This window comes from Cydia fagiglandana, chromosome 16, assembly GCF_963556715.1.
Source record: "Cydia fagiglandana chromosome 16, ilCydFagi1.1, whole genome shotgun sequence".
Taxonomy (NCBI): Eukaryota; Metazoa; Arthropoda; class Insecta; order Lepidoptera; family Tortricidae; genus Cydia; species Cydia fagiglandana.
Genome location: NC_085947.1, coordinates 16,099,859 through 16,120,293, shown reverse-complemented (window position 1 = coordinate 16,120,293; position 20,435 = coordinate 16,099,859). Strand labels below are relative to the sequence as shown.

General features: G+C 42.4%; 2 protein-coding genes across 4 annotated transcripts in view; both read right to left on the bottom strand.

The window, feature by feature from the left end:
- LOC134672261 (phospholipid-transporting ATPase ABCA3-like) overlaps positions 1 to 3,856 on the bottom strand; it is a 33,266-nt gene extending 29,410 nt beyond the window's left edge. The window contains exons 1-5 of the mRNA XM_063530159.1: positions 3,770 to 3,856; positions 3,157 to 3,286; positions 1,954 to 2,060; positions 1,101 to 1,272; positions 146 to 225 (exon numbers count right to left, since the gene is read on the bottom strand). Of these exons, the coding sequence (XP_063386229.1) occupies positions 146 to 225; positions 1,101 to 1,272; positions 1,954 to 2,060; positions 3,157 to 3,286; positions 3,770 to 3,856 (576 nt within the window). The remainder of the gene's footprint in view (positions 1 to 145; positions 226 to 1,100; positions 1,273 to 1,953; positions 2,061 to 3,156; positions 3,287 to 3,769) is intronic.
- A 5,966-nt stretch (positions 3,857 to 9,822) lies between these two features.
- LOC134672077 (peroxisomal leader peptide-processing protease-like) overlaps positions 9,823 to 20,435 on the bottom strand; it is a 31,483-nt gene continuing 20,870 nt past the window's right edge. For 2 of the 3 annotated variants that reach the window (XM_063529978.1, XM_063529981.1), the window contains 8 exons: positions 16,461 to 16,564; positions 15,903 to 16,030; positions 15,214 to 15,380; positions 14,441 to 14,547; positions 14,015 to 14,183; positions 13,409 to 13,550; positions 11,593 to 11,753; positions 9,823 to 11,082 (listed from right to left, as the gene is read on the bottom strand). In XM_063529978.1, coding sequence (XP_063386048.1) covers positions 10,997 to 11,082; positions 11,593 to 11,753; positions 13,409 to 13,550; positions 14,015 to 14,183; positions 14,441 to 14,547; positions 15,214 to 15,380; positions 15,903 to 16,030; positions 16,461 to 16,564 — 1,064 coding nt within the window. In that variant the 3' untranslated portion in view covers positions 9,823 to 10,996. The remainder of the gene's footprint in view (positions 11,083 to 11,592; positions 11,754 to 13,408; positions 13,551 to 14,014; positions 14,184 to 14,440; positions 14,548 to 15,213; positions 15,381 to 15,902; positions 16,031 to 16,460; positions 16,565 to 20,435) is intronic. The other variant, XM_063529980.1, reaches the window with a different exon arrangement.

Sequence of the window (20,435 nt, the reverse complement as noted above, 5' to 3'; positions counted from 1 at the left end):
AACATTTTAACAAAACAACAACCGAATTCTCAAAATAGTTTTACACTCATTACTTTACGCTCTTCATCGACAGGCGCCTTAGCCAAAATAAAAATCGTTTGTCGGTAAATATCAATTTTAAGGTTAAAATAGGTACCCAACTTACCTGGTCAACATAGGATCTAGTGGTCAATTGGAGGTAGCTGGTGTCTATAGCCCACTGTAACCGCAAGAATGACTGCATATCTGCATAGGGGAATAATGCATTGCATTACAATGGAGCAAAACACAAAAAAAATTATCGAGACATGCGAATGAAGTATGCATGCATTTAGACCTAATCGTAAAGCTAATTAAAATGTAAAAATAAAATTTGCGTAAAGCTAAATAAAATGTAAAAATAAAATTTTGCGGACCTAATCGTAAAGCTAATTAAAATGTAAAAATAAAATTTAGCGCCGTGTACGACCAAGTAAACTGCAAAACGTAATTCAAAACCAAAAAAAGTAAGAAAATGTGGCCACTTTTTACTAGCGCGTCTATAGTATTTATGTAAAAATAAGTAAATAAAGGTACTTTTTTAAATCGTAGGAGTAAAATTACTACTAAATAAATTATCTTAGCGTGATTATTTATCAAAAGGAATTTACTATTATACAAACAAATTATTGCAATGGCAACATTGTCACGTTTAGGTACAGAAGGTCCACCCAAGTTTATGCAGCTTGGATGATTGATTTATTTAATGATAAGTAACTTTTCCCGAAAGACCAATCGAATATGAACCTTAAATCGGATTCCTAATGTTGAAATTCTATTGGCGAGAATGTGGCGCTGCGTGCACTATGCTTGGAAAAAGGTTAACTACTGTATACATGTCGGCGGCCGATCGTAAGATCAGGCAGATCGTAATGTTCCTGTGTATTGTTTTGAGGATAGTCACATTAAACCAATATATAGGTAAGATAGGTTCGTTAGGTTGCTTCAGATGCCCGAAGGGCAAACTGCCCAGAAATAGGAGCCCCGCGCGCGGGGCTTCGTCGACTCAGGGAACGAGTCAAAGATTTTCACGCTTCACGATATGCCTGATCTAACGATCGGCCGCCGACATAGGTACATACCATAATTCTCGCCAGTGTTTAAGTTGGGCATATGGAGCGACCCGCGTTTGTACGTGTCGTACGGTTCCGCTTCTGGTTCTAATAAAGATGTAGTGGTCGTGTAATCCGTCTTCAATGTCTTCATCCGAATGGTGTAGTTCAGTGTGCTCGGCCACGGGTACGAGTTCATATTCTGTTAATAAAGATAATTATTAATATTGTATACAAATGTATAAACTAAAATTATATATAAGTTAATAAAAATAAAACCTAAACTATAATAAAAAATCGCCTCCTAGACCGCCCCCCCTCCCTATAATAATACAAGATGAAGTCCCCGTAACTTCATGTTCTTCTCTCACTCTTAGTGAGTGTAAGCGTGACGAGGGAGTTGGAGTTATATTTTTTATGCACGTTTAATTTAAAAAAAAGCTCCTCAAACGTGAATTATTGCAGATTTTTGGAAGCAATTTGTTATTTTTAGCTTTTGTGCAAAATTTGTTAATTTTCTTATGGAAATATGAATGTACAATCTGTAGCTACATGTGTGATCCTGTAATTGGCTTTCCATCTCTTATTAATGTGGCATACCCTGTATAGATAGCTGTTGGATCTCCATAACATAAATAAATAAATAAATAAAATAAATATGGCTTCTGGGGAAAATTTAGGGAATATAATATGTAAATAAATTTAAAAAATTAAATGTACCACTTCAAACTGCTGGATCGCATCGAAATCGCTCCAACTGATGCTACTAACAGCGATTTTAGTAGCATTAGAGTAGTTAGACAGCACAGACAGACAGACATATGTTAACATCACATATATAACATCCATCTTTTTACGTCGGGGGTTAAAAACGCAACAATACCTCAAATATAACTATAGCGTCTTTCGAGCTCATTATATCCCTCGTATACTTCATCATTGTTAATGACGTCTCTCTTGAAAATGGGAAGTAGCCTCTCTCTTGTTTACCTAAAAATACACACACGAGAGTAAAATGGACGAATCTTTTTTTTATTATTATGAATGGGCTTACTCATGGCCACAGACTAGCCGAGGCGTAGAAGGTATAGGATCCTATAGAAGTACTATAATACGCGTGCTTCCGTGAGGGACCAAACATACGCTATGATTGGTCGAATTTATTTGTTGCACACCATAATCCATACATCAGGTGGGGAACAAATAAAATAGAAAGACTGTGACAAGGACAAACAATAATAGCTCTTTCGCTGCTACTCCTACTGAAAGATAGGTACATTAAGACTATCATGTTCGGTCACTTCCCCTCACCTTTCATGCCAGATCCAGTTATATACTAGATTCATGTTCAACGGATACAAATAACACAATGCTGACGCTACGTCTTACGTAGGCGAACAACGCGCGAACGCGGCGCGGCGCGGCGCGGCGAAAGCGGCCGCCGCCGCGCCGCGCCGCGCCGCCTGACATTCGCGTGCAAATCGCGCCGCACCGCGTTCGCAACGAGATCGCTTACGTAGGACACTTCTATGGGCATCAAAGGATTGATTTCGCCGCGCCGCGCCGCGCCGCGTTCGCGCGTTGTTCGCCTACGTAAGACGTAGCGTGACACCGCGAGGGCGCCACAATATGAAATCTGTGACTTCATAACGAGCCGATTTTCGCACGCACACATCATTATGTACATTATAAACTTATCGGGTTCCAGATTCTCAAGTTACAAATGTGTGCGTGTCACTCGTAAATAGGTAGGTACGAGGAAATCGGCACATTATGAAATCAGATGATCTACCGCGAACATCGATGTTCGCATAGCGGATATATTTCTCTATCACTTCAATATCAATTACGCCTTAATTGGAGTAATAGAGAAAGATGCCCGCAATTTGCGAACATCAGTGTTTGTGGTAGGCCCTCTGGCCGTAGCCAAGATGTCGATCGCTTACGCTCCGTAGCGATCGAAACGCAACTGTCACTGTCGTAATATGGAAGAGTGATAGAGAGACATAATGCTTGTCGTTGTCGAAGCGATAGCGATTGTAACCTTGGCTAAGCAGTTTCGTTTCAGCCATTTTTGAGGATTTACTTGGCAGATGATCCAATCGTTGTAGGTTCAACTTGGCCCCGACTTCGTGCATGAGTCGGTCCGTAAGCTCAGATTCCGGAGAGTACAGGACGTTTCCTGAACTTTGGTGCAGCTTCTCGTCACTGAACTGCTGAAACTACTTTTATGCTCGAGAGGTGTTTCCCAGTGACGTCCGTTTTTTACGGGTACGGCATAGAAGGTAGGATTCTATAGAAGTGGTATACGCGTGCCTCCGTGAGGGGCAAAACATACGCAATGTGACACTATGATTGGTCGAATTTATTTGTTGCCCACCATAATCCATACTAAATTTACGGTGGGAAACAAAAAATATGTGACACTGTGACAAGAACACACAATAATAGCGCTTTCGCTGGTACTCCTACTGAAATATACATAAGACTCATTCTGTAAATTACCCCCACCACTCATGCCCAATCCAGTTTAATACTAGATTCATGGGGTATAGCCGCCATCAGATATATCGGAGCGGCCAAGGTGTTCACAATATCTGTATACGCGCACTCTAACGCCTTGACACTATTGTCATAGAGGCGTGTTCAGATATTTGTGAAGACCTTGGCTGCTCCGATATATCTGATGGCGACTGTACAGTGTTTTGCAGGATCCAGTTTTCTGTTTCCAGTTTCTGTATGCATGCAGGATCCCGCAAACAGAATCCTCGTGTGAAAGTTACCATATTAGCACCTATACTACTAAAACGGGATCCTGCAAAAAACCGTACCCGCAGAAAACTGGACGTCAGTTGAAAACAGCTCTTAATTGTCGTGTCGTTATCATTTCTCCACTACATGAAGGTATTTAGCGATAGAACCACCTGTTGTTGCCTCTGTCTTCATGTATTATGTGTGTCTCTCTGTAAATGTTTTATTGAGGTTGTGCAATAAATATTATTCTAAAGGCATGCGCAAACCGGCGGAGCGCAGCGCAGATCACTTTAAAATTGCCAATGTATTTTCTTTCTTCAGGTATCTTTCAGATATAAATTTAAATGCTTTGAGACCGACCTCGGAGCATCACGGAGGCGGCATCGAGGAGCACGCCAGAGGACATCGCGGCGGCATGCCGCGGCATCCCGCGGTATGCGCCGAGGCCTCCCGAGTGAGCCGGAGTAGCGCCGGGACGACGGGGGAGAACTCGTGCACACTAGTCACTAATCCCTTGTGATAGAGTACACGCGGCGGCATGCCGCGGCGTCCCCCGGCCTGCGCCGAAGTGCTCCCTGGTGCGCCGACCGCCAGCGCCGGGCTGTGCGGGCACTCGCGGTATGTCGGGGGATTTTACCTCGCCGGTGTGCGCTGCGCGGCATAAATGCTCCTCGGTGATCTGCGGTGCACTCCGCCGGTTTGCGCTGGCCTTAACCCAAAGACTGGTGGACACTAGGCCAAAGATATGGTGCAATCTTTTCGAGCGATAGCGCCCTAACCTTCAGCCTACTTTCGGGTAGATGGTGTTAATATTAATATTTAACAACTTAACACATACCAGTGATATAATAATTATCAAAGTCAAATGGCGTTCTAACAGTTTTAGTCTTCTGTCGAAGGATGGCAGTAAATGTACTGTAGCTACATAATTTACCATGACAGTAACTCTCTATTTCAAATTATCTTTGGTGGCATTGATAGCGGCATCATCGCCGGGACAGCAATACAATTATGCCAGTGCGATAGAGATAGAAAAAGGCATGATAATGAACGAAATTCTTCGTGCTTATCGTCCTTACTTTATAAAAAATCGGCCAAGTGCGAGTCAGACTCGCGTTCCAAGGGTTCCGTACATTACCCAATTTTTAACAACATTTTTTATATGTGAAACGCGAGTGAATTGCCTTTAAAACCCCGTAGAGGTCGGATCAAAAACTAAGTACCTAATTAGTCCGACTCACGCTTGACTGCATATTTCTAACAGGTTTTCCTGTCATCTATAGGAAAAACTATTTTGTGTATTTTCTTCAAAATTTTAGATTCGTTAGTTTCGGAGATAAAGGGGGGAATGGCCATTTTTTGGCTATTTTCTTAAATAACATCGAACATAATAGCTCGATATTTTAAACTTATAAAAAACATTGTCCATCTTTGGGTCACTAATTCCAGTAGTTTCCGAGAAAATATGCTGTGGCAGACAGACAGATGCACGAGTGATCCTATAAGGGTTCCGTTTTTTCTTCTTGAGATACGGAACCCTAAAAAAGACGTTACAAATTCTAGTGACATGTTCAAACTTACCCTTTTAACATCTTTGTGAACGTCATCGATTCTTCGAGCCATGAAGTGTATAAATAAAACTATTATTATAGGCGTGATGTATTCGCATATAGAGGACACGTTCCTTACACGTACCAAGGATTGCTTCCACAGCAGCACGGTGATTGGCCACATGATCACTGTTAAATAAATGTTCTCAACCAAAAGGTACCAAGAAAAAGTGACCAAGGCCTCCACTGCCCCAGGCTGGAATCGAACCAGCGTCCTCTGCTATCGCGGCAGGTGCCTGAACACCTTTTTCTTAGTATATGACAATTATTTCAGTTTATAATTTATATAGTAGTGTTTCTACTTGATAAAAAAACAAATTAAAATATTTTCTGAAAATAATTTAATTTTTTTTTTTATTATGAATGGGCTTACTCATGGCCACAGACTAGCCGAGGCGTAGACGTGGCCTACGATGGAGCGAGCTCGCCCAGAAGGTGCCTGTTCACTCTTGATTTGAAGGTTGCCGGGTTATAAGAACACGGAAATATAGACGCCGGCAAGGAATTCCATTCCTTGGCAGTGCGCATAAGGAAAGTAGAAGCAAAGCGCTTCGTGCGAATTGGTGGAATATCTACCAAGTAAGGATGGAAACCGGCCGTGCGTCTAAAAGTCCGATGGTAGAATGGGGACGGTGGAATAAGCTCGTGTAGCTCTTGGGTACACTCCCCGAAGTGCAACCTGTAGAATACCGACAGGCTGGCGACTTTCCGCCGATGGGCCAAAGACTGAAGCTTAGCCGTTAGCTTCTTGTCGCCAATCATCCTCCTGGCTCTGCGCTCCACTGAGTCCAAAGCGGCGAGTTGGTATTTAGCTGAGCCATCCCACAGGTGGCTGCAATACTCCATACACGACCGGACTTGAGCTTTGTAAAGTGTTAGAAGCTGTCCAGGTGTGAAGTATCGCTTCACCTTATTTAGGACGCCCAGCTTTCTGGCCGCAGTTTGTGCTTTAGACTCAATGAAGCTGCCGAAGCTGAGGACTGAACTCAGCTCCATGCCGAGGAGTTCCAGGCTGTCGGCAATAGGTACAGATGCACCCCGGAAAGAAGGAGTCAGGTCGAATGGACTCCGTTTTGCGGAAAATAGACACGTCTGGGTTTTGGAGGCATTGAACGTGACCAGATTGTCATCACCCCACTGGGAAACGAGACTAAGGGTCAAGTTCATTCGCTCAACCATGGCCTCTCTCTGTGAACGTATATCCTCCCTGCTGTCCCCTGCACTAGCCAAATATCTCTCAACAACCGTACTGTCATCTGCATAACCTACAATGTTGGGTTGCAGCATGTCGTTAATGTGGAGCAGGAAAAGGGTTGCGGAGAGAACAGACCCCTGAGGAACACCGGCGTCAATGGCCATGAGGTCTGAAGAGCAGCCATCAATAACTACTCTGATCGACCGTTCACTCAAGAAATCAGATAGCCAGCTACAAAAGTCAGCAGGGATGCCGTATGCAGGAAGCTTGCTAAGGAGACTTGCGTGCCAAACCCTGTCAAAGGCCTTCGAGATGTCCAGTGAAACAGCAAGCGCTTCACCGTTCCTCTCGATGGCCTCGCCGCAGCAGTGCGTGACATACGCTAAAAGATCCCCAGTAGACCGACCTCGGCGAAAGCCATATTGACGGTCACTGAGCAGATCATTTGCTTCGAGGTATGCCAGCAGCTTGCCGTTAAGTACCCTTTCCATGACTTTACAGAGCATGGAGGTAATGGCGATTGGTCGGTAATTGCAGGGATCAGCACGACTACCCTTCTTGGGTACTGGCTGCACGTTTGCAAGCTTCCAGGATTTCGGCACCGTTCTTGTTTGGAGAGAGAGGCGGTACAGGCGTGTCAGGCCGCGTAGCCAAGATGCCGATCGCTTTCGCTCCGTAGCGATCGAAACGCAACTGTCACTGTCGCACTAATATGGAAGAGTGATAGAGAGAGATAATGCTTTTCGTTGTCGAAGCGATAGCGATTGTAACCTTGGCTAGGCCGGCAGTACAGAAGACAACTCAGGCGCACACTGCTTTAGTACACGTGCAGGTATACCGTCTGGTCCACTGGCCTTATTCACGTCAAGATTCTGCAGAGCTCGGCGTACCTCTTTTTGATGAATAGCAATTCTCTGCATAGAGGAACTGCATTGAGGTAGCGTAGGTGGAAGTTTTGAGCCTGCGTCTAGACGTGAATTGCTCGCAAACAGAGAAGCAAACAAGTTTGCTTTCTCTGTCGCGGAGTGGGCCAGTGTCCCATCAGGTTTCTGCAGAGGTGGCAATGTGGGTCGGCAGAAGTTGGATTCGACCGCTTTCGACAGGGACCAGAACCGCTTGCTACCAGGAGGGTAGGAGGCGAAGGAGGCGGAGGCGTAATTTGTTCAAATACTTCATAGTACAAAAGGTACCACTTTTTTTTAGTGTTCCGTACAAAACTTTGTTTACGGAACACTTATGGGATCACTTCGGTCTTGCAAATCAGTTAATTTCGATGTGGCGCGCGCACAGCTCTTGTGAGCAAGGACCCCGCTAAGGATACGGGCGAGCCTTGCTCATATGCATATCTGTCGCCAGTTTTCCCTTAGTCGCCTTATACGACACCCACGGGACGAGATGGGGTGGTGCTACAAAAGATACCCTTACCACATGGTTGGTCGTTGATAAGGTTGATTTCCAATTGATGCTAATAAGAATATATCCTATATATTTGACGACCGGTCTGCCCTAGCGGGTAGTGACTCTGCCTGCGAAGCTTACGGTCCTGGGTTCGGATCCCGGTAAGGGCATTTATTTGTGTGATGAGCTATGGTAAAGACGGTACAGATATTTGTTCCGGAGTTATGGATGTTTTCTACCTATATGCACTTATTTAAAATTATGGGTAATCAAGTGTACTTGTTACTGTCTGCTCTGAGGATATAGGGGCCCTGGACACAGGCCCCGTGCCCTTATGGTAAAGACGGTACTCTACATAACCTTTTGGATTAATTCTTATTTAAGGGGACGATTACTATTTCGTATTTTTTTTCCGGGCTGGTACCGGTTCAGATTTTGTATTAATACCTCACAGAATGAGCTTTAAATCAGCCAAATTTTAACCAAATCAAACGAAAAATACAAATAAGCCCTAGAACGATATCTTGAGCCTTACCAGTTACCTTGAGATGAATCCCTTGGTAATTTACAGAAGATTCATTCCTGGAAAAGCTGGGCTTGCAGACTGTTACACTTTGGATTCGGATTGATCAACCAGAAAAAAATGCTTAGTTAATAATTAACATAGGTACATATTTTTTAGCAGGTAATTAGGTATCAACTGCTACTAAACTTTTAATTATAGATATAAATTTAATAAATACCAATTATTGAATAAGAAGAAAATTGGTAAGTATTTCAATTTGAGCGCACATTTGAAGTAAACAAGACATATTCGCTTGACAGTCGGAAATGACAGCATAGAAATTTCATAGAGTAATATATTACCTAGTTCTACTAGCAAAGAGCAAAGAGTATAGAGCCTTTCTATCAGCCTTTTATCGCCCACTGCTGAGCATAGGCCTCTTTCGAGTACGCCACTTATCCCGGTCCCGAGCCAATCTCATCCAGAAGATGTCCAGAAGTGACCCGCAATCTTCCGAATGTCGTCCACCCAACGAGTCAACGGACGCCAGGCACTTCTTTCTTCTGTAAGCGGCTACCATTCTGTTATTTTGGTTAAGTAATAGCAAAGAACATAATTAATATAATTATAATCCAAATATAATCACTCTTTATGAGGTTAAAGATTTTTAACAGTGGACCGACGCCTATGCTGTTTGCTTATACCTTATAAATGCCGACACCGCACAGTGGGGTTGTCACAGACTTTTTCACCACACCAGCTCGGAAAGGCTTACTTTGCACTTCAAAAACGGATAGCAAAGTTGCATTTTATTCACATGTGAGGCAAAGTAACCAAATGCAAATTGTGAGTTGTTTTCTTATGTTTGCTGGTAGAATTGACTTTTAAATGATGATTGTGGATGATAAATAATTAATAACATTCATTTGGATTAGATTTTGTTTGATATTTTACATATATTTGCTTCGGGTTGGTGTGGTGAAAAATTTTGTGTTTCACTCGGGGGCAAATTTTGTTCTCTATGCATGCACTCGCTACGCTCGTGGTTCAATTTTGGAATCTTTCGCTTGCTCGGGTATCAATATTAGCACGAGCGGTTAAACAACAACTTTGCCCCCTTGTAAAACAAATAACTATTACACAACTGCCCAAAAATTATAAACATTTTAAAATAAGACACGCTAGCCCTGAAGGTAGTACCGAGCTACTAACAATGGGGATGTACGCAGCTCGGGTGCGCGCGTTCAATAAAACAAACAATACGTATATCAATAACACAATTGCAGCCTTTAATTAATAACCATTAACAATAATTACAATTGTAATTTAATATAAATATACAATTACAACTTTATTAAACAACACATAATACGTACCATAAATGTGATAAAATAACAATTTTCACAGCACCATAGAGTAGGGAATAGAGAGTATAAGGGAATAAAGAGTAGAGTAGATATAAATAATAGTTATTTGACGACCAGTCTGGCCTAAAGGGTAGTGACCCTGCCTATGAAGCCGATGGTCCCGGGTTCGAATCCTGGTAAGGGCATTTATTTGTATGATGATGCAGATATTTGTTCCCGAGTCGTGGTTGTTTTCTATATACATATGTAAGTATTTATATATTATATATATCGTTGTCTGAGTACCCACAACACAAAAGCCTTCTTGAGCTTACCATGGGGCTTAGGGCAATTTGTGTAAAAATGTCCTATAATATTAATTATTTATTTATTTACGATACAAGTACGGAAAAGGGGATCAAATGTAATATTGGGCCAGGTAGCAAGTACCCACTGAAACCATTGACTACATTATATGCACTAATTTAATACTATACCTCAATGACCTAAACATAGCTAGGGACATTAAACTCGTACCTATGTATCAGATTACCTGTTTCTTTTTAAACTACCTCACGACAGTTAAACTTATATTTGGACTATCTCTGTTAAACTGATAATATTTGAATTCTGCAGAGCAAGAGCAAGAGAAGTCTGCAGCGATTTTGATAGCCCACGTGCAAGTGTTATTTATACGTCGTGATTTCACAGAAGTTTGAAGTTTAAAATAACACTTGCACTGCGTGGGCTATCAAAATCTCTGCAGACTTTTCTTGGTCTAACTCTACATACGTAAAGCTTGACCAGTAATATATGATTATTGTCAAGAGGGTGCTGCTATTCTCATGTATAGAGGGACAGGTATAGTATGAAAAAATAGTTCCAGTGAAATTCCGCAACATGGCGCGTGATCATATTTTCCTAGTCAGGCTTTATAAGGTCATGTCGAGTAAGAAAAACATAGTTTATATTGCTCGGGGCAAGATAGTCTTTTCTTTTCTCTTGCCCCAGTGTTTCTCCCGTCTAAGATAAGATAAGATAGTTCTTTATTGTACAACCGTAGCAGTACACACCACCTTAGCAGTAGAAGTATTAATCTAAATCTTATTAATTTAAGATCATATCTTAGACCTATAGGGTAGCAGCCTCCACTGTGACTGAATCATTTCTTGGTGGTTTTCAATCGGTTTCAGGTGGTCGCCATCTGAAAACATAAAGATCTATTTTATTTAACAGCCTCCTATAGTAACTCTGCTTACGAAGCAGGAGGTACCGGGTTCAAACCCTGGCATGGGCAAATATTTGTTCCTGGGTTGTGGATGTTTTATGCATTTAAATGAGTAAAGTTCCCAGAGCTCAATGAGGGTACGGAGTGTTAGGGTCGGCAACGCGCATGTATCACCTCCGGAATTGCAGGCGTCCATAGGCTACGGAGACTGCACCACCAGGCGGGCCGTGTGCTCGTTTGCCACCAACGTAGTATAAAAAAGCATAAATAACTATAATACCTTCAGCGTGTGTTTTGCTTTTAATCCCGAGCAATTCTTGTTTATTTATATATTTCGGGGACCTCGGAAACGGCTCTAACGATTTCGATATATGGGGGTTTTCAGGGGCGATAAATCAATCTAGCTAGGTCGTATCTCTGGAAAAATGCGCATTTTTGAGTTTTTATATGTTTTCCGAGCAAAGCTCGGTCTCCCAGATATTTTACCTTTATCAGTGATGTATTGTAGCATGGAATCGACAAATGCTCGAGCAGGCACCGCCATATTGATGTAGGGATAGCACGCGCCTGTATTGGTTTTTGCATTGCTGACTATGACGCCCAGAACTTCCACATTGGAGTCAATTATCCTGAAGATTGGTCCACCGCTGTAAATAAATAAATGTATTTTATAGAATATTGTAAGTATGTATGTATAGTTTGTCAAAGGACTGTCTCATTTCAATCGGTATAGATAGCGAGAATCATACTATCTTTGTCTTACACTAGTACTAGCACCCAAAAGAAAAGGATGAGTATAGTTTTCCTGGTTCTTACTGACTGACACATTGGTTTGACCAACTATATGTATGTTACTTTATTGCACTTTGTTTACATAAAACGGATAAAAACAAAAATAAAAATGTTATACAAAAATTTAATATTCATACAAAAATTTACTAAGCCCCACAGTGAAGGGAGGCGGCATTCGCACTATTTCCCCTCTGCCGAGGTACAAGATTAGCGCGTCAATCTAATCTAGCGCGGGTAATAAAACTAGTTGCACTTGGATTTTTCACTAGACCGAGTCCAGATGCGAGCGTGAACACTGCTGCACAAAAATGCCTGTTTGCTCGATTTTTTGTTATAAAAAGAGGTCGGGGACATCAAATTTACAAAAAGAAAGTGTTACATTTCACATGTAATATTTTTTTTTACATATCATACGTTTAATTACATTTATAAATACAATTATTATATTTTAGTCTCAAGTAATTGTTGGATTTATCGATTTTGCTCGCTCAGTACAAATTGCGGATCGGTCGAGCGACAAATCCGACTTCTCATCTATCAGAATACAATGACATACTTCAAAGAAAATGTGTTAGTGTGCGTGTTGTAACACTAGTCACTCGTCAGTACACAAAAAGAGATCGAGGTTTGCAAGATTTGTCTTTGACGTGTGTCATTTTCTATGTATTTGTGACGTCATTACAGATTGGATTTTGTATGTAAGTGTGTGAGAAGTGCGACTGTGTGCACCTTTCCCCCCGCGAAAAATGGCAGAAAGATTTGTACGGTGAGATATCGCTTGGGCCCCTCCCTTCCGACGTGTCGGAAGCCGGTGTTGCTCGAAGCCCACAGTAAACTAAAGAAGCCTTATGTGGTGGGTACATATGTACTTACATTACTTACTCAGACAACGATATAATATATAAATACATAGGTTGGTTAATGTCCGGAACACCATGGCACATCGTTCCGTGATGGGAAAGACATAGAAAAACCTAAAGGGGCCCACTGATTAACAGTCCGCCGGACGGTATCGGCCTGTCAGTTGTTCGGAACTGTCAAAATTTTGTTCTAACTGGCAGGGCGATACCGTCCGGCGGACTGTTAATCAGTGGGCCCCTTAAAGATTGACTATTTTAAAGGGATGCCTTTGCACAGCAGTGGGACACAAAATCGGTTAGTGAAAATAAAGGTGGATTTGCAGTAATTTGCGCTGACATTCAAGTAGAAGTTACTGTTTTAAATTTACAAGCTGCTCTGGAACCTGATGATGTTGATGATGATGATGATCCTTCCGGCCGATTTCGACCATGGCGACCACTTCGACTCTTAGTTAGTTCGGCGCTCGTGCGCCCGAATTAAGACTGACGTAGCTGATTTTTGAGGTGAACCCCCGCGCAAATTGAGGCCACGTGAGAACACCGCCCACATACTGGTAGTGAATGGAAGCAGGCTGGCGTGCTTAGCGACGCGTGGTCGCGATGGTCGCGTTTAGCGACCTGGAAACTAGGGAACAAATGTATGACTTTACCTGAACCCTGACTGCACGCAGCAACTGCTCTGTATCATGGAAGGTGAGACGCTGTTCACATGGCCAGCGGTCACGTTTGGCTTTAAGTTCTCCAACATGTTTTCGTTGAAGTACGGATAGCCGGCTGCTAGTACAGATTCACCTGGAAATTATAATATGATTGAGATTTTGAACCGACTTGAACAGAACAAACAGAAGGAGTGTCATTAAAAATGCCACTTTGTCATTCATATAAATGCCATGCACAGTTCACTTGGTCCGATTTTAAGTCTCTTGGGACGTGATCTTTTTTACACCACGTTGGTGGCAAAGAAACATATGACCCGCCTGATCATAAATGGTTACCGTAACCTTTGGACACCTTCAGGGGTGTTGCATGCGCGTTGCCGACCCTTTAAAACCTGTACACTTCTTTTGAAGTCCCTTATTGTAGATCCTCGAGCTGTAAACCGTAAAGTTCGACAGGGAGCTCATTCCACAGCCGAAGCGTCCGCGGGATGAAATTCCTCTTTAAAACCCCAACCTACAGTTCGCGACGATTTAGGTTCAAGGACTTAGGTCCAGGCAGAACATTAATATTCAGAAATCAATGGCAACAGAACTAACCTTTCTCAGCAGGCTTGTCAGCAAACAGTGCGGGCAGGAGATGCGTCCAGTTTTCAGGGTTCGTGTAGAGAAGAGCTAAATCGTACGCGCGATCATCGCGAGTCTTGTACCGAACTATCGCAGTTTCGCTTACGCCTTGACAGTATACTGATACTTTGTGGCTTGCGTACTAAAAAAAAATAACTTTGTTAAGGTGTTTTAAGGTTTTTGAAGTGTTATTGAGCCACTTAATTAGTTGCATCTTGGAGCTCTACATTTTATTCGTTAGGACGTCACATCGACGTCACACGAATGCGATTAAACTAAAATTACCTATGTAAAGTCAAAAGCCTCTGAGATTCTAAGGATTTTGACGGTATGCCTGACATAAGGGATTAATCTGATTTGAACTCGTTGGTGGTATACGTAATGAGAATTAGGACTTACGTGTTTAACAACGTGCGCGCACGTCGCAATATGGCCGCCGCCGAGATACACCCCCGCGCCCCACGCGCCCCCGCACCGCACCAGCACCGTCGTCTTGTCGATCCTGTCTGCAACAACCCCGCGCTAGTTATGGATGCCTGGTACTTTAATTATCAAATTCTTAATTTTTAGTGTTCCGTACAAAACTTTGTTTACGGAACACTTATGGGATCACTTCGGTCTTGTTTATCACTAAGGTCACAATACAATCTTGCAGCACCTACATTCTCTAGCCCTACCAGATACCATCACGTTTCCTTTCAGATCCTATGTAGCTCCACAAGGTAAATGAGTACCTATTAAGTATTTTTTAACAAGCATAGCAAAACGGGGTCCAAATAAGATCAAGAACCACTACTTACGATTATTATCTACAATAATTTAGATGTCCGTTGGACAGGACATAAATTTAAATGCCGTCCAGAATAAAGGTTACGTCACACAGACGCGTTATGCGGGCGGCGCGTGAACGGGGCGCACCGCTTAATACAATCATGTAAAACGCTCACGCCGCGCCTTACGGATGGACGGAGACTTAACTCTGCATGTTAAACAGCTGGTAAATCTCCACTAAGCACACTAAATATCTCCAGATAAGTAGGTACTGCTGAGTGTTTTAGAACAGGAACCAATAGCTAGTGCATTCTCGAAACACATGTCTGTATTGCTGCATAAAGAAAACGTGTCCCGCAAGTAAATAAGTCGTACAAAATGATATCCAAGTTCCAACTCACTAAATATCTCCTGATACTGCTGGCTGGGCGGCTGACGTGGCACCGCTGGTGGAGACACCCTCAGCTTGGCGCTCAGCACTGACACCAATGGCGCCGTTAGCGTCAGCCCCACCCATTCCCCTCGCCACCATGATACGCTGCAAACCACTGCGCCTATCAGCTCTTTGCTGCAAAACAACCAAAACCAAATTAGATATAAATAATTTATTATAAAAAAAACTATTCAAACTGTAGATATGCCATCAAGAGTTTCTGCTTTTCGAGCGAAAATGCTGGAATTATCTAATCAGAAAACCAATCCCTACATAACTAAAATTTAAAAGTTCTGCCGATTTCTCAGATCAGACTTCTACCTGTACGGATATGATGGTCGTTCTTGTCTACGTGACAGCGTGGTAAAACAGTGTCCGTCACTTTCCATCCCACGGTGTTAAAAAGTGACAGTTATTGTATCAGGTGGATAAAGATGGATACGCTGGCTGGACCTAATAAAAGAACTAACTGTGATCAGTGATCACGAATTGAGAACCTTGCCTTCTGACTTGATTCGAAAAGGAAACTATTTTTTTGGACACGGCTTTGTGAAGAGTGGCCAGACACATATGGCTCCTCTACAGGATGGGCCAGCGCCGGCCACTCCGATCGTGTAGAAGAGCCAATTGACGCAGTAAAGAACTATTCGAATGTACTTAGGTCCTTCTGTGAAGACCGGGCCGCCTTCCGACCCTAGCGCAGTCGCTGCGTCAGTAAGAAGCAATGATGGCCGCCGCCCCACCACACCGCAGACCGATCCACGAGTTACAGCATTCAGGAACACCTGTGGACAAATAGAATAGAGTACATACATACATACATATAATAGGGAGGGATAGGCAGAGACAACGGATTTCCACTTGTTATGATCCTGACATACCACTTTCGCTTCCTTCACTTTCATTCATAACATTCCAGAGTGTATCGTAGAGAGTTACTGGCAGAGTTCATTTATTTTTGTAGTCACAGTAAATTTACTGCCATCTAAAAACATTAAAACAATGTATACTTAAGTATAGGTATATGTATCACCAAATTCAGAGATCACTCCGCTTTTTCTTGAGGCAGGGTCTTACAGAACGCGCCTGTTACTTCTTTTTCTAGGCCGATTGAGAGCCAACATCCAACATGGTCCGTTCCTATGCTTAGCAACTTCACACGATATTACTTTCGCAAATGGACTAGTAGATATTAATTTTGGTTTCTAGAGTTACCTCGCATCCGAAGGGTGTGGAGTGGACTTCTACAGCCGACCCTCTGTCAGGCGGTGGTTTCACCAAGTCTAGTAGCTCCGAAAGAGGCCTAAGCGTTCTAAAACCTGAAAGCAACATGTTTCAATTGTGGTTTAAGCTATTTCTAAAGTGATAAAATCTTCAAGCAACACCGGCTTCCGAAGGATAAAATGGTGATAAAGTGATGGATTTGTCAGTATTTATAGTTCGTTTTTTAGCATTAGAAATAAGGTAAACAATCGTGATGTATTGTGTCTTTTAATTGAAAAACACATTTTAAAAATAAGTGACGGCAAATATGTAACAATTATGAATCTAATACGATCATTTATATTCTTCTGCTTTCATAAGTAATAGTTATCGATTTAAAAAGCGTTTTTCAATTAAAAGACATGTCAAGATCGCTTACCTTCTTTCAAGTTCTTTCTAATGCTAAAAAAAACGAACTATAGGTACGGTCAACTGTAAAAATATGGGTGTAGCCAACTTATTCAAAAATATGTCCCATAGTTCTTAATTCACTGACATAAGAGCTATGGGACATATTTTTGAGATGATTTGTGCACCCGTATTTTACAAGCTTTTATTTAGTTTCACCTGACCGTTGTCTGTCTGTCTGTCTGTCTGTGTGTAATCAAATCTCGCAAGTTAAATTTGATCCACTACCCGGTTTCCGATTGAGCTGAAATTTTGCATACATACGTAAATCGGGTGACAATGCAATATTATGGTATCATCGAGCTGATCTGATGATGGAGACCGGAGGGGGCCATAGGAACTCTGTGATAAAACAACGAAACCTAATTGTGTTTGGGGTTTTTAGAATTGTCTCGATGAGTATTAGTTGCCTGTGGAAAAAAAAGTACAGTCGGCGATAAAAGCTTGTACTTGTGCTTGTAAAAACTTATTTACAGTTGACTGTACATTTTATCTACCGTAAACCACACAAATACAAATAAATTGTCATAAAAACTTTATCAATCAAGACCTTTAAATAAACAACCTGACAGCATTGACATTGTCATAGCCTGTCATTGTCTGGTTACTACAATATTTTCAATAAATTATTTTATTCTTTGATTTAATTGGTGTTAAATGCCGGCATCGTCGTGTCAGTGCTCTGAGCAGCGTATCCGCAACTACTATTGTTACTATGACACGCCCGAAGGATGCGATATTGATAAAAAGGTGAATACCGTGAATGTTTATCAAACAAATATTAAAACACACTATCTAAGAGAGACCCCACTAGCGTCTCTTTGAGCGTCAGCGTCTAGTCAGCGCTATGGAAAATGGTGTCGTTTTGCAGTTGCGTCAAGTAAGTTGATTAGACGCCGACGCTCGAGAGACGCTATCTGGGGTTTCTCTAAGCGCAGGGCTTCACCGAGCGGCCAGCTAAGAGTTCGGCAGGGCGTAGAACGAGGTATGAAGCTTATTCAAACAATTAACATTGTGAAATTTGACATTGTTCAATATTCATCCTTAAAGGAAACGTTGTTCCATAATAAAGTATAGAGAAAAACCTAAAAATTACCATAGACTAGTAAATAAAAGGTACAACTTAAGAGCTTTGCACGCAGAGGGTTTTTTGAACTTTCAGCACGTGCGCTTCAAACTATTTTCACGTGCAAAGTTATGTATGTTTGTATGAGTTATTCGTAACTTAGCCATTTACATTATCAGACAAACTACAGTTGGTCAAACCAACTTGTCACAGTAAATAAGAACAAAAAAAACTAAGTATATATAGGTTCTCATCCTTCTTTTGAGTGCTAGTACTAATGTAAGACAAAGATGGTATGATTCTCTCTGTCTATGTTTGAAATAAGACAATCCTTTGACAAACTATAGTGACAAGGTTGTCGTTTCGTTGACAGATTATGGTGACCACGCGCTACGGAGTGATAGCAGGACTGGTATTGTCTACGTACGATGTCCTACTGCACTCGCACGCCTCGGGACTGGGTCCTATTTTGAAGAGGTTACTGTTAGCAATTAGTTTCGTGATGAACCAGATGTTTCGAGTTCTGTACCCAAAGGGTAAAAACGGGACCCTATTACTAAGACTCCGCTGTCCGTCTGTCTGTCCGTCGTCTGTCTGTCACCAGGCTGTATCTCATGAAACGTGATCCTTTTTTGTAGAACCCCATAATGTAGACCTTCGGGAAGACAGAAAGGGCCCATAGTGTTTAGTTTTAATTTTATAAAATGCATATGTATGTTCGTCTGTAAGGTACATATTACTTATATGGGCCTTATTGCCCAATTTAAATAACTAAATAAAACCTCGGCAGTCAGGCCTATGGATTTAGCTCTGCCAGATTAGCAGGCTCGCGGGCTGAATTCGGCCATGGTCACGGGAGTCCACTGGATATGGGTGGCTCAAGACCGGTAATTGTGGCACTCTTTGAGAGAGGCCTATGTCCAGCAGTGGCCCGTCCTCTGGCTGATATGATGTTGATGATGATGATGATTGTGTTTATTAAAGGTACGCAGTCCACACAATACCGCTAGGCCTGATGGGAGCCACGTTCGCTGCCGTCGCCAACGGCGCTTTGATATACAGGAAGCAGGATGATGTCTACAACTATTTCCTAGGTAGGTAGTCTTCTTCTTCCTCGCTTTATCCCGGCATTTTTACCACGGATCATGGGAGGCTGGGGTCCGCTTGACAATTAATCCCAAGAATTGACGTAGGCACTAGTTTTTACGGCAGCGACTGCCATCTGACCTTCCAACCCAAAGGGGAAACTAGGCCTTACATAATATCAGTCAGTCTCGGTACAAAAAGTACTGAGGTGGACTGAAGACAAATACGAACGTTTCCGAGAAAATACGACGTACTTAATACAATTATGCATTACATCCTGTAAAGGAATTTCTATTCTCGTCCTATTGTTGATGAAGTCTCGATCGTTGTCGCCTTATCGTCATGGTCAATTTCAGGAGGCTTCGCCTGCGGCCCAATCCTCGCGCACTACCTCGGTTCGAAGCACGCCGTGCTCCTCGGCGGCATAGCGCTGGGCATAGCCGGCATGATCAAGAAGGACGCCATCGACAAGTGCTATACGCTGCTGCCAGCCCCGAGGAGTCACATGCTGACAGTGTGGAAGTGGAGGAATGACTTCACACTAGCTGAGGACCCGAGGAAGGGTAAGTGCCTTATCACGGTGCACAGCGATATATCTCGAAGCACGCCATGCTTTTCGGCGGCATAGCGCTGGGCATAGCCGTCATGATCAAGAAGGACGCAATCGACAATGTTACACGTTGCTACCAGCCCCCAGGTCTCACATGCTGACAGTGTGGAAGTGGAGGAATGACTTCACACTATCTGAGGACCCGAGGAAGGGTGAGTGCCTTATCACGGTGCGCATCGATATACCTATACTAAACTGCGATGGCAGCATGGTTGCATTTTTATCACTTGTCACTATGCCTGTCACTTTCAGGCCAGGTCCTGTGCCAGGGATGTGGTGCGATAAAAATGCGAACGTGGTCCACTCGCGCCTAGCCAAAACTTGTAGAGCTTTTTTTATAAATTCTTGAGATTGTTTATTAATTAAAATAATGAAGCTGTTGATATTGTATAAGTACTGCCAAAAAATGTAGAGTCGCTGAGTCGGACCAAACTAACTCTGTGTAGTATTTTCAATGACAAAGTGTAGCAAAGCCTTTAATAAAAATATGACGTTTATAATGACATTCTCTCACTTCGTTATATTCAAGTCTGTGAAAATTTAGCTTAAGCGGACTCTAAAATGAGGTTAGTGTAACAAAATACTTGAATGGTCGCGTAACCAGAGGGCTGGGTCATTTCTAGCGCAGCGGATCAGCATTGCCATACAACGTGGCAATGCTGCCAATAGACGGCGATTTGGGGCAAATTTTCTATTTATAGTTTATTTTTAAGCTTACTTTTTAATTTTAATTTTAAGGCTTTTTATTGTTTGTTGC